The 15,965-nt window shown below is 49.7% G+C and overlaps 1 protein-coding gene across 1 annotated transcript in view; it reads right to left on the reverse strand.

Annotated features, from left to right (window-relative positions):
- Positions 1 to 2,559: 2,559 nt before the first annotated feature.
- The window catches only part of CNIH4 (cornichon family member 4), a 13,951-nt gene continuing 545 nt past the window's right edge, over positions 2,560 to 15,965 (reverse strand). The window contains exons 2-5 of the mRNA XM_077779867.1: positions 12,836 to 12,904; positions 9,156 to 9,268; positions 4,744 to 4,884; positions 2,560 to 2,743 (exon numbers count right to left, since the gene is read on the reverse strand). Coding sequence (XP_077635993.1) covers positions 2,716 to 2,743; positions 4,744 to 4,884; positions 9,156 to 9,268; positions 12,836 to 12,904 — 351 coding nt within the window. The 3' untranslated portion in view covers positions 2,560 to 2,715. The remainder of the gene's footprint in view (positions 2,744 to 4,743; positions 4,885 to 9,155; positions 9,269 to 12,835; positions 12,905 to 15,965) is intronic.

A 15,965-nucleotide genomic window follows, 5' to 3' on the forward strand; every position in this document is an offset into this window, starting at 1 on the left:
GCAGCTTATACCCACAACCGATTACTGTAGCTGATGAGATACAAAATCACCAATAAGACTAGTCTGTCACTGTCTTCAGAAGTCAGTGTGTTCCCGTGCAGCCACACGAGTTGTCTGACGGGGAGGATGGAGGGCCTGCCGGTGCAGCGCTCACCCCGCATGCATCCAATCTGCAAAATAAACATGGGATCAGCTGTCAAAGGAGATCTGTTCATCCACCTTGACTCCGTCTCACACCGTCACTGACAGATTATCAATTTCAGTGAAAACAAAGGAGGGACTTGACCAGGAGCTGAGGCCAGGTCTGGCCAGGGGTCCCCTAGGAACGGGACCTGGAGTAGTTGTCAAAGTGGCCTTCTCGAGGAATCAGCCTTTGTCAAGGAATTGAAGGAGCAGCGGACTCAGGGCTGAGCAACCCCCGAGACCCCCAGGGTCCAGATGAGACGGCCGCAGTTCCCCCTACCCTTCCACTTTGGGTGGCCTTCATTTGGGAATTTAGATGCATCAGGACCAACCAAAGAGGATACAGATTTAACCAAGAACAAGTTGACTACTTATGACTACTTACCACCTTCAGAACTTCCACAGAAGGCACCGCTGAGAACCACGAGGCTTCACAGCAGAAGCCAGATCAGCCTTGTGGGGCGTCACCTCGCCGCGCAACGGACCCTCATTCCAAAGTGCACACAGCAGGTGGTGGGCGCCTAGGCAGCACCCGCGGGGCTTCAGACCCTCCTCCAGCTCACTGCTGGTTCCTGCACAACTAGGACAGCGTTACTCACATTTGGGGACAGTCACACGCCACCCGGGACACTCTGCCACCCCTGCTTCAGGTTTCCCGGCCTCCAATCTGGCCTCGAACACAGATAGTGGGGCTGGGCTGGTGCTGCTCCGTCGGGCCTTCCTGCTGGAAGTTCAGTAGTTCACTGCCGCTGAGTGTGAGGGGCTGTGTCCTGTGTGGGAGAGGGATGGGGCGCGGGGGTGCGTGTGCTGTCCCCATGAGTCCCTGGGGGCCCAGGTGTATGCGGTCTGGCTTCCTCGGCACTCAGCGGGGGCCCCTGGATCCTGCCTGCACCAGCGGACAGGGAAGGAGTGGCCTCAGCCAACCTCAGGGCTCTGAGGTCACCTCTAGCAGGAGCGACACGGCATAGCACACGGACCTTAGCATGTCGCCCACAGCTTTGAGAGGCTGTCACTTGGGCAACACTCTCTAGAAATACACGCCCATGCCTGTCACCCCCAGCCCTGCCGCACGCCAGCCACACAAGACAGGCACTGTGCGGGTGTAACCACAGTGAGCGTGTCAGAAGTCAGAGCACCCGGGCATCCGCTCAGCTCCTGGAAGGCTTGCGGGAGAAAGGAAACCACTCCAGTCACAGGTCACAGCCCCCAGCACATGCGAGCTTCCTGGGGTGACACGTCGTCTCTGGGCTCCAAGGGCCTGAGTTCTCCCCCCGGCTTCGCCGCTTTTGGGACTCGAGGGGACACTGGGAGCCACGGGGGAGGAGGGAGGATGGCAGAGAACCGGCTTTCTTCTCAAACAGGCAAGTGCCTCCAAAGGGAAAGGTAAGAAAGGGACCTTCTCGGTCACAGCCCCTCGGCCCTTTGCCAGCGCAGGTGCAAATACCGCAGGGAGGGCGTGTCGGGGCCCGGGAGGCGGGCAGGACACCTCCCCTCCGCACCCGTCACTGCTGACCCCACACACCGGGTTTACCCCTTGGGCTCCACAGCGGCGCTCAGCCAGCGCTTCAGAGCATGGCGTTAGGGCACCAAACAGGAGCGACGAAACGGCCTGGCTCACTTCACCTGGAGGAGCCAGAGAGGTCAGTGCTCCCCGGTGCTCCCACCACCCGCAGGAGTGGCTCGTCTGGGTCTCCCGTGTCACACAGTGGCGATCGGTGCCATAAAGGGGCCCCAGGCAGAGCGGTGACAGGCTCCATGGTCACTCGACCACCGGCTATTCCTGGTCTAATCTGATGAGCATCTCGTAGGAAATCACTGCCCCAAACCAGTGCCCCCGAGAGACCAATGCCGCGGGAGTGGCCGGGACAGGAGGGCAGGAGGGCAGAGGCCAGCGTGCTTGTGGGGGTCTGAGGCGGACCTTGGAGGCTGTGGCTTTAAATGAAAATGCCTCATAAAATTTTGCTTTTTTGATTTATTTTCCTTTCTAGAAGCAGGAATTACACTGTACCCAGGCAAACGGCTTATAAGGGTTTACAAATTCTGCAAATAAATATATGTTTTGAAATGTCCCTTTCTGTTAACATCCTTGTGAGAAGGCTTTCAGCGGACAGTCTCATAAGCCTTTGAGCTGCACTGAATGTACAAAGTGCTGCGATAGAGGCTTAAGGGTAACACCCTGCTCCTCTGCCTAGGGGACCAGTGTCGCTCCGCACTCTGCCTTTGCCACTGCCCACGGGCTTCCCTGTGTTTCGGCAGCAGGCAAGGCTGGGGCGGCTGTGCTACGTACAAGTACCGAACTTCAACACAGATGAAGAGAACCACGTGGGAGGGTTCAGGCTAAAGTGGAAAACCAGAAATCTACAAAAACTCAATTCGTGTTTTTTAAATACTTTATATGGTAAAAATACAGCAAAAATATTTTATTTTGTTCAAAGAGGAAAAAATATACTGCTATGGTCACGGTTCTAAGGATGATTCACATGGTCTCTGGCTTCTTGACTGCGCTCGGTGGTGCAGACGGCTCTGGTAGCCTCAGTCATTTATCAAAGCCAAGATCATACTGTAGAGAGAAGAGACTTGTGTTAGCGACGTCTCCTCAGCACTGTTCCTACACAGTCCGGTCTGTCCACACTCGTGCCTCTGAGGCTCAGCAAGGAACAATCATTTACACATAAAAGAAAGAATGTCGAGGGGCACGTGGGTGGCTCAGTCACGGTCGTGAGAGCGAGCCCCAAGTGGGGCTCTGTGCTGAGAGTACAGGGCCTGCTTGGGATTCTCTCTCCCCCTCTTGCCCCCTCCCTCCACTTGTGCTTGCTCTCTCTCTAAATAAATAAACTTTTAAAACAAGTGTGTAATTAGGGCCTCTCAAAGCCCTAATTTTTTTCACTTAGAAAAAAATAACTGGGGAGGGGGTGGGAGGACAACCACCTAAAACCAATGTTGGCCTACAGTTTGGAACAAATACAGAAAAGCAAACAAAACATTAATTCTCTCACACATGCAGCCCGCAGCCCTGCGGTGCACCGGGCAGGCCCCCCACTTCCACTCAGGATTGCGGGCTGCTCCGGGTGCCGCCTGCATGGCCAGACAGCGTCTGACACTCAGTAGGCGCTCAGTAAGCACTCGGCTAAAACCACCACAGTTAACAGCAGCCAACGAAACTACCACCATTTTCTTTGCTGCTTAGATGACCAAACTTCACAGAAACCCCATCACGCATCACTGATGGTGTGATTCGTTGTCCAAATTTAACCAAACCAGGGGCACCTGGGTGGCTCAGTCGGTTAAGCGTCAGACTTCGGCTCAGGTCATGATCTCACGGTTTGTGGGTTCAAGCCCCGCATCAGGCTCTGTGCTGACAGCCAGCTCAGAGCCTGGAGCCTGTTTTGGATTCTGTGTCTCCCTCTCTCTCTGACCCTCCTCTGCTCATGCTGTCTTTCAGAAATAAACAAAACATTAAAAAAATTTAACCAAGTGTAGTCCGTACACAGCATAGATTAATGGGAGCAGCTAATCCCTGTGGAAGATTCGGAGTTTACGGCCGGTCAGCACAAACCTATGTGCTTTACATGCGTTCTCTCATTTAGTCCAGATCAAATCCAGTAAGGTAGGTTTTAGATACTATCCCATTTTCAGACAAAAAACCTGAAGCACAGAGAGGTTAAAAACCAGCCCTGGGTCATGCAGTAAATAGCATCCCCAGACCACACGAGGCCGGCACCTAAGCAAAACACCAATGGCATCGACCCTCACCACTATCTAAAGACGACGACATTTTTCCCTTTCATTCTATGTAAGAAACACGGACGGATGTGTGTGTCCGCCATGTGGCAGGTGAGCCAGACAGGACCTGTGTGAGATCCCGGTGCTAGAAATTTGACAAGGGGCACCCGGAGGGCTCGGTCAGCTGAGTGTCTGACTTCAGCTCAGATCATGATCTGTTTCGTGAGTTCAAGCGTAGAGCCCCCTTTGAATCCTCTGTCCCCCTCTCTGCCCCTCCCTTGCTCACGTGCTCACTCTCAAAAATAAATAAACTTTTTTTTTTTTCTGATTCTATATAAAAATAAATAAACTTTTTAAAAAAATTATTAAAGGGGTGCCTGGGTGGCTCAGTCTGTTAAGTATCTGGTTCTTAATTTAGGCTCAGGTCATGATCTCACGGTTCGTAAGTTCGAGCCCCGCATGAGGCTTTCTGCTGACAGCCCAGAGCCTGCAGCCTGCTTCAGATTCTGTGTCTCCCTCTCTCTCTGCCCCTCCCCTGCTCACACTCTGTCTCTCTCAAAAATAAACAAACGTTTAAAAAATAAATTAGGGAAGTTAAAAAATAAAAGTCAGCATGAGGCACAGGGACGGCTTCCGTGGCCACGGAGAAACTAACACCCCGAGTACCCACGGCAGGTCAGACAGATCGCTGATCCAATGACATAAGTCAGGCTGCGAGAATTCCACAGGCTCCCCCAAGGCTCCGCAGCGACAATGCAGAACCCACAGCACAGTAACGTGCCCCCCACTATGAGCAGGCGACCGTGTAGGGAGCTGCCAGGAGGGCCGGGAACTCACCTGTAAAGATACATGAAGAAACAGAGCAAGTGGAAACCGAGCTTGATCATGGCTTCCTTCATGTGTGACTTCAACTGACCCCGATTGTGGATCTCCGTCGGGTCGAACACCCCCATGTTACCACTCGGCACCATGATGAACCTGATGCACAAGTGACAGAAGGAAATCCGGTCATCAGCACAAATATTCACAACAAGCAGCCCTTCCCAGTGACCGACTGCAGAGGCCTTGAATTCCGACCCGACACGGACAGACTCGTACGACGATGTCACGGGCCACCATGTGGTTTCCTCTGAAAGATACAACACTTGTTAATGTGGAGTGTTAATTTTCTGCCCTCGGACAAATCAGGTAACGCTCTAGAGATGGGTACTTTATGCTGAGACCCTTTTACTCAGCTGGAGAGAACTCCTAAACCGGCCCTACCTACAGCTGTTTTCCAGCAGACACAGTGGAGGGGACTCCAAAACCAAACCAACTTTATCAAGTTCTTAGAAACTTTTTTTTTTAATTTTTTAAAATGTTTTTTATTTATCTCTGAGAGACCGAGATAGTGTGAGCAGGGGAGGGTCAGAGAGAGGGAGACACAGAATCTGAAGCAGGCTCCAGGCTCTGAGCTAGCTGTCAGCACAGAGCCCAATGCGGGGCTCGAACCCATGAACCACGATATCATGACCTGAGTCGAAGCTGGATGCTTACCCGACTGAGCCACCCACGTGCCCCAGAAACTTCTTTACCTAGAAACTTCTGACATAATTAATGCAATTCCCCCAGAACACCTATGAGGAGGAGGAGTGTCAAACAATTTTCCCATTTCACAGAAGACCGTAAAGAGAGAGGCTCCTGCTGACCCGAGATGACGCGCCTCCACCCACAGGGTCCATGAACGGGGCCCAGTTTACAGACACAATTTAGAGAAGGCCGAAGGGAAATGCTGTAGTGTGAGTGCTTCTGCGGTCACACAAAACCCCTCTTCAGACAGTAAATAGTTCAGACTCAGCATGTAACGTCTCACTTTACGGAACCCTTAAAACAACAGGTGAAGTGCACGGTATTGTTAAGTGATAATATTCTGACATCAGAAATGTCCTTTGCGTATGAGTGGAGGCGCGGCCGCAGTGGGGACAGGAGCAGGGCCACAAGCCATTGGGAGAGAGGGCACCGTGAGGCCGCACAGCGTTCCAACACCAGACCAGTTCGACCCAGTGTCCCCAGACTCGGGAGGGACTCCGACTTTTTAAAAAAATCCTGAAGGCCCCGTGTTTAACTCGCCAGGGGTCTCTCAGGCTCTCCTGCTTCCTTCCCATGGCTGCGTGTGTAGCAGGTGCTCCCCACACGACCCGCTGCAGCAGAGGAACCGGCTCACTTGGGGAGCATCGACCCGCTTCAACACCCCTTGGGACCATGTGTGCAAGGACGTGCCCTGACCTCGCGTGTGTCAGCCCCTTCCTGCCATGCGCGGTTCTCACACTGACGTCTGTGAAACGCAAATGCCCCCTGAGTTCCACAAACTTAACACCCCCAAACCCTGCTGCCCCCAAGAACCCGAGAGCTGAGCAGAGGGTTCTTACATCCGAGTGTCCAGAGGCTGCCTCCGCTCCATCTCAGAGCCCCCTCCTGCTGGGTCCTGGCCGCGCCGTCAGACTCTGTCTGCCCTCCCTCTCACGTGTGGGTGTCCTTTGCACACCCGCATCACAGCCCTGCCCTGGCCCTCTGGGCCCACCCATCTCCAGCTGGTCCTTCCCACACGATGCTCCTGGGAAAACCTTCCCAAAGACCACTTACTTCATCAGCTTCGCTGCCCAAAAGTATACGGAACGAGATGCATGAATGGCTACGAAGCACATTAAAAGGTACCAGGATTACCAGCCACCGGGGAAATACCACACCCAGCAAGATGGCTAAAATGAAAAGACACAGGGGTGCCCGGTAGGCTCAGTCGGAAGGGCATTCTTGACCCAGGGGTCATGACCATCGGGGTAGACGTTACTTAAATAAAAATAAGAGACACACAACAATAGGTGTTGGCGAGGATGTGGAGAAACAGGAACCGCACGCACAGCTGCTGGGAATGCAAAATGGTGTGACTGCTTGCGAACCCCCAGGCAGCTCCTAAAAAGTTCAATGTAAAGTTACCACATGACCAGGCAAATCCACTCCTAGGAGAAGTTACAACGTGTCCACGCAAGAACATGCACGGGAATGTTCACAGGGGAATTACTCAAAATACCCGGAAACTAGAAACAACCGAAAGCCCATCAACTGCATTAACAAAATGCAGCGTGTCCACACGCTGGAATGGGATTCAGCCCCTAAAGGGAGTGAAGAACACGGTACCTGCCACGCAAGAATGGGCCTAGAAAACACGGTGCCTAGTGACAAACCAGTCACAAAAGAGCACAGACTGAGGTCTCCTGTACGACAGCTCAGCACGGAATAGGTAATCTTAGGAGGGCCAGAAAGTAGACTGCTGACTGCCTAGGGCCAGGGGAAAGGAGAGGGACAGGGGAGAGGAAGGGAGGGGAGGGGGAGAGGGAGAGGGGAGAGGAAGGGAGGGAAGGGGAGGGGGAGAGGAGAGGGGAGACTGCTAATGGGCATAGGCTTTCTTTTGGGGTGAGGAGCATGTTCTAAACCAGACTGGTGCTGGCTGCTTACACGTACGAATGTACTAAAAAGATGTGGAACAGAGAATGTGCAGTTGTTGAATGTCTGCCAACAGCACTTGCAGGGCACGTGAGCTCCGCGACCCGATGCTTACGGTTCTGGGTGGCGCATCCTGAGGGGCACCACCTGCTGTTACCGCAGCCTCGTCTACGAGCCTGCAACCCAACAGCCCTACACATGCCCTGTGTGTCTGCCTCAGGGCCCCCAGCGCTCCCTCATCCTTCCCCCTCCTGTGACTCTGCGCAGACACCCCCTCCTGGGAAGGTCCCAGCTGGAGGCCTCCCCATCACCCTGGGCGCCCCAGCCCACCTCGCGCCCACCCTGTACTGAAGCTCGCTGCTTATTTTGTTACTCAGTGTTTTGCCTCTCGGTCCTGTGGGCAGAGACCACTCCCCATAGGTCTGCGTCCCCAAAAGCACGAAGTGCAGGTGTCTGAAAAGGGTCAAGGACCCATCTGTTGATTTTTTTTTAACCTTTCTAAGTAGCAGGTAAATCTGTGAACAGCCAGTCAATCTATCACTGCTATCATCAGGGCAATAAACCCACACGATCTTTGTGATTATGGGAAACAGAATCCATGTACTTTTCTGTCCCGCCCCCAGTAAACCTGCTAGAACCTCCCACCATACTTGATACTGCGGACAGAAGCCGCATGGAGCCTCCCTTCCTCTGGGGCTCTCTGTCGTCGCAGACGATGACGTGCGGGCTGGGGTGTCACTGAGATGCAGTCTCAGGGTTCCCGCTCTCCCTCCCAAGTTCCTTTTCCGCCCAGTGGGGTCACAAGGACACCGACCCACGCTCAATGTCTGCGTGGGGTGGCACCTCGGCCGCCGGGGCAGGGGCCCGTGTTCCCGCGGAGCTCAGGTCAGGGTGCTGGTCTACGGGGATGACCACGCGAGAGCATGAAGAATCTTACAAGAAAAAGTAATAGTTTCCCTCTTGGAAAGAGGTCCAGAGATTTAAAATCCCTTCCGTGGCTCAGGTCCCAGTTTCATGATCTTTATAAATCCATCCCCCAACACCTGCTCACTTCCTCCTCCTCACAGCCTTCTCCTGTGCTCCCCATTACCTCCTCCCACCCTCCTTTACTCTTTTCTTTGTCCTTTTTAAAGTCTTATTTATTTAAGTAATCTCTACCCAAAATGGGACTCAAACTAAGGACCTTAAGACCCACACGCTTTTCTGACCCAGCAACACCCCCTCCTTCTAACTGCACTTTTTAATATTTACTTACTATTGTTCATTTTTTAATCTTCGTTATTTTTGAAAGAGAAAGAGTGTGAGTGAGGGAGGGGCTGAGAGAAAGAGGGAGATACAGATTCGGAAGCAGGCTCCAGGCTCTGAGCTGTCAGCAGAGAGCCCAACACGGGGCTTGAACTCACGAACTAGGAGACCATGACCTGAGCCAAAGTCTGACACTTAACCAACTGAGCCCCCAGGCGCCCCCCTGGCTTTTGACCATTCTTAACGGAAAACACACGTCTTTAGACATCACAACTGAATGTTACACATTTTTAAAATTTATGCACGTAAATTTGTGTTCTGACTATAAGACCAGACCATGCAAACTGCTAGTTGCCCCATCCACCAAGTAAACAGGGATTTATGCTGACTTCACGTGGGATTCTGCTGTCCTTTATTTCGTGACTGACATGTATTTTATTGCAGGAAAAGAGCATTATATTTTTCTTTTTAATTCTGCTTTAAACTGCCAGGACACAAAGCATTAGTAAACAAACTATACTCACCGATAGATGTTCCAAGTGGCAACGGGCAGGTTGAGAAGGAAGATGAACCAGTGCAAGGAAATGAGCATCAACACGGTGACGATGGTGTGGCCAATCAGCTCGGGAATGACCCACTGCAAGGGAAGAACACGGCATTCGTGGCCCTGCTGCGTGCTCCCCGAGTGTCCGTGTTAGCTGATGCTAGATCGATGGAGATGCACAGAGTGTACAAGCTGGTGTTCCAAGATTTATTTTTAGACTCCGATGACCCAGATCTGCATAGAGCTGTAACCGCTCACGCCATGCAAACATGTCACACACCGCTCAAAAATAATGCACTTAAATCGCAATGATGTTTTATCCTCAGCAAAGGTCCAGATTCATTCACCAAGCAGGTATGAATGACTATTGGGGAAAAATGGAGTATCATTCATTCACTGGCTATTCCAAGGTCTGTACCAAAGCCCCTCACTCTAATAGGGGTGGTTTATATCCAAATATACACTGCACTGCAAGTCAGAATAGCAACTTAAATATGTTCCAATCTCCAGAACCCTGAGGAAAATCCTTTCTTCCTTTCTCTCCGTCTCTCTGTCTCCCTCTCCCTCTCTCTCTCATACACACACCCTCACACACACACACACACACACACACACACACACACACACACACACACGTACTTTAACAGCTCACAGTAACAGTGTGAAGGGCTCCAGGGCACCCGGGCCCTTACGTGTGCGCTGCTGACTGCGCAGCACTCTACTGCTCATGTGCCAACAGCTATGGCCACAGGTCCTCCATCCACCAGCTTCCTCTCCCACCAGGAGAGATTTTCCTTTCCACGGAAGTTAATAGGAACACTTACGCAGACACAAACTGCTGCTTGCAGAAATGAGAAAAGCAAAACTCAGAGAGGTTAAGTAATCTGCCCCAGGTCACAAAGCTCCTTAGTGGCTGAATAACATGTAAGTCCAAACACACTGGCCCCAGGTCTCTTGCATTCCGATTTTAGATATTTCTTTTAGTAAACAAAGAAGAAGGGATGTGCTAGGCCTTAAACCTAATTTGCAATCAACACACTTTTAAAAATGTAACGTGGAGTTTCTGAAGTGTAACCAACTGAGCATAACGCTTACACAGGTAAGCTGCGAAGTCAATCATACCTGGAGCGGGATCCCTGCTCTCCCCTATCAGCTATGCAGGGTAGGAAAGGTTGCTCCCCCTCTCTGAGCCTCGATTTGCTCATCTGTAAACTGGGGACGAGGACACCCACACCTGAGGAGGCTGCAAACTAGACGAGGCAGCCCGTGTGAGCCACACGCAGAGCCAGCACTCGCAAACGCAGCGGGGTTACCATGACCACCAGCGCCACTACCACCAGCTGCATCCTCCGCCCCCAGTGGTCATTTCCGAACAGGCTTTCTTACCTTAGGCTGCAGTCAACTTTGTTTTACAGCCACAAACCAGAGGCAAAAGTCTTAGGAAGCGACACGTCATTTTCTTCTGCTTTTGCTTTACTTACTTTCAACCAAGCCCTGATTTTCATGGTCTTCCCTCCCCAGCAAGGTGTTCTCCCCCTAACTTGCTCTCTGAACACCCACACTGGGCTTATAGTCCCCCGGCGGGAGCCTGGAAAGGGCTCCTGTGAGTAACTGAATGGCACATGAGAAAACACATACAAACAACTGCCTGACAAGGGTCCAGGTAAGCGCCAATTGCCCCACAGTGAGGCCGCTCTACCTGCAGGTCGGCCCACAGCCTGGCCCATGCGCAGAGCCTCCGTGAGTCTGTATGTGCTTTACCCTAAGTATGAATAGATGCCCGTGTACCAGAAATTAAGAAGATCCCCCCACCCCCGGCAAAATGAGAGGGGAAAACACAAGGGGAAAGGAGCTTGTAGGGAACACATATAACATAGGAAACAGAAGGAAATTTCAAAACTGCTATAACTGAGATTCTCAGATGGCTAGGACACTCACACCGGGGCTAGGCAACAAGGCCTCAGAAATTAAAATCTTGCTGTAAATGGAGTATTTGTAGGAGATCAGAAGATAAAGCAGAGGGAATCTTAAAACAAAAAGGTACAAAAAAACCAAAGGGATAAAAATTTTTAAAAACAAAAGGCAGATAATCCAGCAGATGAATTATATAGTTCGTGCAAGTTGCTGAAAGAGAAGAGAGAAAAAAAGAGGGGAAGGTGCCCGGGTGACTCAGTCCGTTGGGCATTGGACTCTTGATTTCAACTCAGGTCAGGATCTCACGGTTTGTGAGATCGAACCCTGTGTCGGGCTCTGTGCTGAGCATGGACCCTGCCTGGGATTCTCTCTCTTCCTCTCTCCCTGTCCCTCCCCAACATGCACATGCACACAAGCTTTCCCTCAAAATAATCATAAAAAAAAAAAAATACAGGGGCGCCTGGGTGGCTCAGTCGGTTAAGCGTCTGCTTCGGCTCAGGTCATGATCTCATGGTTCGTGGGTTTGAGCCCTGCGTAAGGGTCTGTGCTGACAGCTCAGCGCCTGGAGCCTGTTTCAGATTCTGTATCTCCCTCTCTCTCTGACCCTCCCCTGCTCATGTTGTCTCTCTCTCTGTTTCTCAGAAATAAATAAAACAAACAAAAAAAAGATACAATCCAGTTGGTAAAATATATAACCATTCTTCTAAAGATGAAGAGGCCTGAAAGTAATATAATATTGATTACATCTCTATTTTTTTAAAAAAGTCTTGCAGTGGGGCACCTGGGTGGCTCAGTTGGTTGAGCGACCGACTTCAGCTCAGGTCATGATCTCATGGTTCGTGGGTTCAAGTCCCACGTCGGGCTCTGTGCTGACAGCTCAGAGCCTGGAGCCTGTTTCAGATTTTGTGTCTCCCTCTCTCTGACTCTCCCCTGCTCATGCTGTCTGTTTCTCAGAAATAAATAAAAAATATTAACACAAACAAAAAAAGTCTTGCAGTTTGGCAGATAAATACAAAATCTTTTATTTAGATCTATCACTTCTATCTATCACTATCACTATGTAGATCTATTAAACCACATTCTGGAAAATTCAAAATAAAAAAAAAAGAAGAGGAGGGATATAGTTTACTAGAAATGTCAATACCCGAATGTCACTCTTTACCCCTCATGGGCCAGAGAAACAGAAGCAGATACAGATGAGAAACTTCTAGGTGAAGCCAAGAGCACCTCCCTGCAGTATTTACTGAGCTATGACATGAACTTTTATCTAGAGTCTTCTGTCTGCTCAGCTCGCAAAGTGAATCAGGACTAACCGGTTTCCCTGTACCGAGACAAACTGCAGTGCGGAGCATCTTTGAGCACACACTAAAGGGAAACTGGTCTTGAAACAAATCAACTAATTCCATTTCTCAGCAAGCCGCAAAAAAAAGGTCATCTTTTATGCTTTTATGGAACAAAACACAGACTGAGCTTTTTAGTCACGAGCAGGGAGAACGATTATCCTCCTAACGAGCCTTTTTGTCCTCAAGTACCTATGGACACAGGGACCAGGCAGAAGCAGAGTGAAGAAACAAAATTTCAAGTGGGGTCTTCCAGTATAGTTTCACCATCTAAAATACTGCCAAAACACAGTAGCTGTGCAGACATTCCAACGAGTAAGAAACAATGCACTTCAAAATCAAACATACCTTTGCTGGTTATCGATAACAACCTCGAACACAGAAAATGAGTAAAGAAATATCTTACCTTGTTTAATTTCGAGCAACATGATCTAGCATTAATGTAATCACATTCTAAATCAGACAATGTAATTATCTGAGGATCAAGATAAGGAATTACAAGCCGTTTCAAAATTTTTTAATGTTTTATTTATTATTTCTGAGAGAGAGCACATGCGTACACAGGAGCGGGGGAGGGACAGAGAGAGAGGGAGACACAGAATCTGAAGCAGGCTCCAGGCTCAGGGCTGTCAGCACAGAGCCCAATGTGGGGCTCGAACTTGCAAAACATGAGATCACAACCTGAGCCACTCAGGAGCCCCAATAGACTTTTTCTTTCTTTTTTTTTTTTTTTGATAACTAAGTGCTTTTAAATTTCAGGAAAAAAATCCACTGTAGTGCAGAATTAAATTTGCCTCGAAAACACTTATTTCCTTAAAGTTTAGTCATTAGACAATTCAATTTCCTCATTTATGTCCCTTCAACAAATTATTTTCACAAAAGAATCTTATTTTGCTCAATTCTAAAGTGATCCATACCAGAACACCCAGTCTGAGTTCCTCAAAAGTGAAAATGACGGTAAGAATCAGAAAGTAACACCTATAAAAACAATTTAAATGTGAAAAACCTGAATTCCCAATAGTAGAAAAATAGTGTTTATTTATGACATATCCATAAAATGTCTTTGAAGACTCAAGATGTGAAAAAAGGAAACGAGAAGGGCACCTGGGTGGCTCAGCTCGTTAAGCGTCCGACTTCGGCTCAGGTCATGATCTCACGATTCATGGGTTCAAGCCCCGCATCGGGCTCTGTGCTGACAGCTAGCTTAGAGCCTGGAGCCTGTTTCAGATTCTGTGTCTCCCTCATTCTCTGACCCTCCCCTGCTCACACTGGCTCGCTCGCTCTCTCTCTCTCTCTCTCAGAAATAAAAAGAAAAAAAAAGAAAAGAAAAAAGGAAACAAGATACAAAACTATCAGTACAGTGGGGTCATGGGTGAGCAGTGGTTATGTCTCCTCACAGAGGACCTGTTTTCCTATTATTTCTCTTTCCCAAACTCTGCACACTAAACATACATTCTAGTAGAATTAAGCAAAAAAACGGATTTTGGCACAAAATGTAAACTCACAAATAAAAACGTGAGGACAGACACAGAAGGAAAAGGCCTCCAATGAGTGATACAAGGCCTGACAGCTGCTGTCAAACGCTCCCTGTCCCCCAAAAGCTGGGACAGAGCTGAAAGGAATAGAGCAAAACGATGAAGATCACTGTCGGCGGGCGACAGAAATATAAGGTTTATTACGCTATAGGCTCTACTGTTTGAAAATGTCCAATAAGACAAGTAAAAGTAAGTGTTCCCACCTAAATTCTAAACATTTCCATATGGATGTTCCCCTATCACCTCAACACAACGAAAGTCAAACTTGTCACTGTCCCCTCAAACCATTCCACCTCCACAGGGTTTCCTTTCTGTTGCCGACACAAGTATTTCTTGTCCAGGCTCAAACCCCAGGGGGGATCACACCCCACAAGCTGCCTTCACCGGCCCCTCACTTCCTCCTTGCTCCACCTGGGAATCCCACCTTCCACCAGCCACAGTTAGAATCCTATTTCAAACCCACGCAGGCCTATTCCCAATGGTTTCTTACCTTCCAGTCTTTCCTCTTTCCAACCCACTCTGCAGGCTCATCTTCCTAACATACCATTTGTTAACGTCAATAACGTTCCATGGCTCCCTACTGCCTTGAGGATGGAACTGAAAGCTCCAGCTGTCTCCACCTTCACTCGCAAACCTTTCAAAATCGTATCTAATCCAGCCTTTCCAACCTTGACCTTCTCCAGCCAAAATCAACCTTGTGCTCCAGATACTCTATGCCTTGACCCCATCACCCAGTAATGCAAGAAACATGCCTGGCTCTGCACCTTTGCTCATCTCATTCTGAATACCCAGTCCTGCCCTTCGGCGCAGGCTTTCTTTGGGGTTCAAAGTCTGGGAAAACCCCATCTCTACAGAACTTCCTTGCCGACTATTTCTTCCCTCCCACTCCAGGAGGAAGCTCAGGCAACTATCCAAAACGAGAGTTAACAACAGTATTGTGCTGAATCCCAGCAAAACACACCCTACACATACCTTAATGTCCGCCTAACACTGATCTTTGTGCATAAACTGCTGTAAGCCAAGGCTACTTTACATCAAGCCTAGCTTTCCAAACTGCAAAACCAAAAACCCATGTTTTATTTCCTATAAATCCCAGTTCTTTATGTCACAAGAGGGACATAGGTCACCAAAACTTAGGCCAGTAATTCTGGTTTTTCAGTCAGTTCACCAAGCCTAATAAAACTGAAGGTTCTTGGGTGCATGGCTGGTTCAGTCCGTGAAGCCCACGACTCTTGATCTTGGGGTTGTGAGTTTGAGCCCACTGTTGGGTGTAGAGATTACTTAAAATAAAATCTTTAGGGGCACCTGGGTGGCTCAGTGAATTAAGCAACTGACTTCAGCTCAGGTCATGATCTCACAGTTGGTGGGTTTGAGCCCCCACCAGGCTCTGTGCTGACAGCTCAGACCCTGGAGCCTGCTTCCGATTCTGTGTCTCTCTCTCTCTCTGCTCCTCCCCCTGATCGTGCTCTCTCTCTCTCGGTCTCTCTCAAAAATGAATAAACATTAAAAACAATTTAATAAAAAATAATAATAAACAAAATCTTTAAAGCAAAAACAAAACAACTAGAGGTTCTCATTAGAATTCATCAAGGTAAAAACGACAGCTGAACCGGGACAGGTGGACGCAGAGCACAGTGGCCACGGGGCAGGCACTGCGCTGGATGCCGAACGCGTGTCCCCACTACACAAACACGCCCCTTCCTGGGAAGCAAATATTTCCCACCTCACCCAGGAAAAGAGACTGAGGCAGGTGCGCCGCTGCACACAGCGGGCCCCTGGCAGAGCACGGGATCCTCCCTGCAAACACTGTCCACTCCCTCCAGAGCAGGCTGCCTTTCGGAACAAAGTTCCGCGTCACACCGAAAACCCACGCACACCTGTCCTCAAGCCAGGGTGCTCTGGAGAAAAGAAAGCTTAATTCGCTTGGAAAGCACCCCGTGGGGGGCTTCCGATTCTTAACGAAGGCTCCGGTCATGATCTCACGGATTATGAGATCGAGTC

Source organism: Crocuta crocuta, unplaced genomic scaffold, assembly GCF_008692635.1.
Source record: "Crocuta crocuta isolate KB4526 unplaced genomic scaffold, BGI_CrCroc_1.0 scaffold322, whole genome shotgun sequence".
NCBI lineage: Eukaryota > Metazoa > Chordata > Mammalia > Carnivora > Hyaenidae > Crocuta > Crocuta crocuta.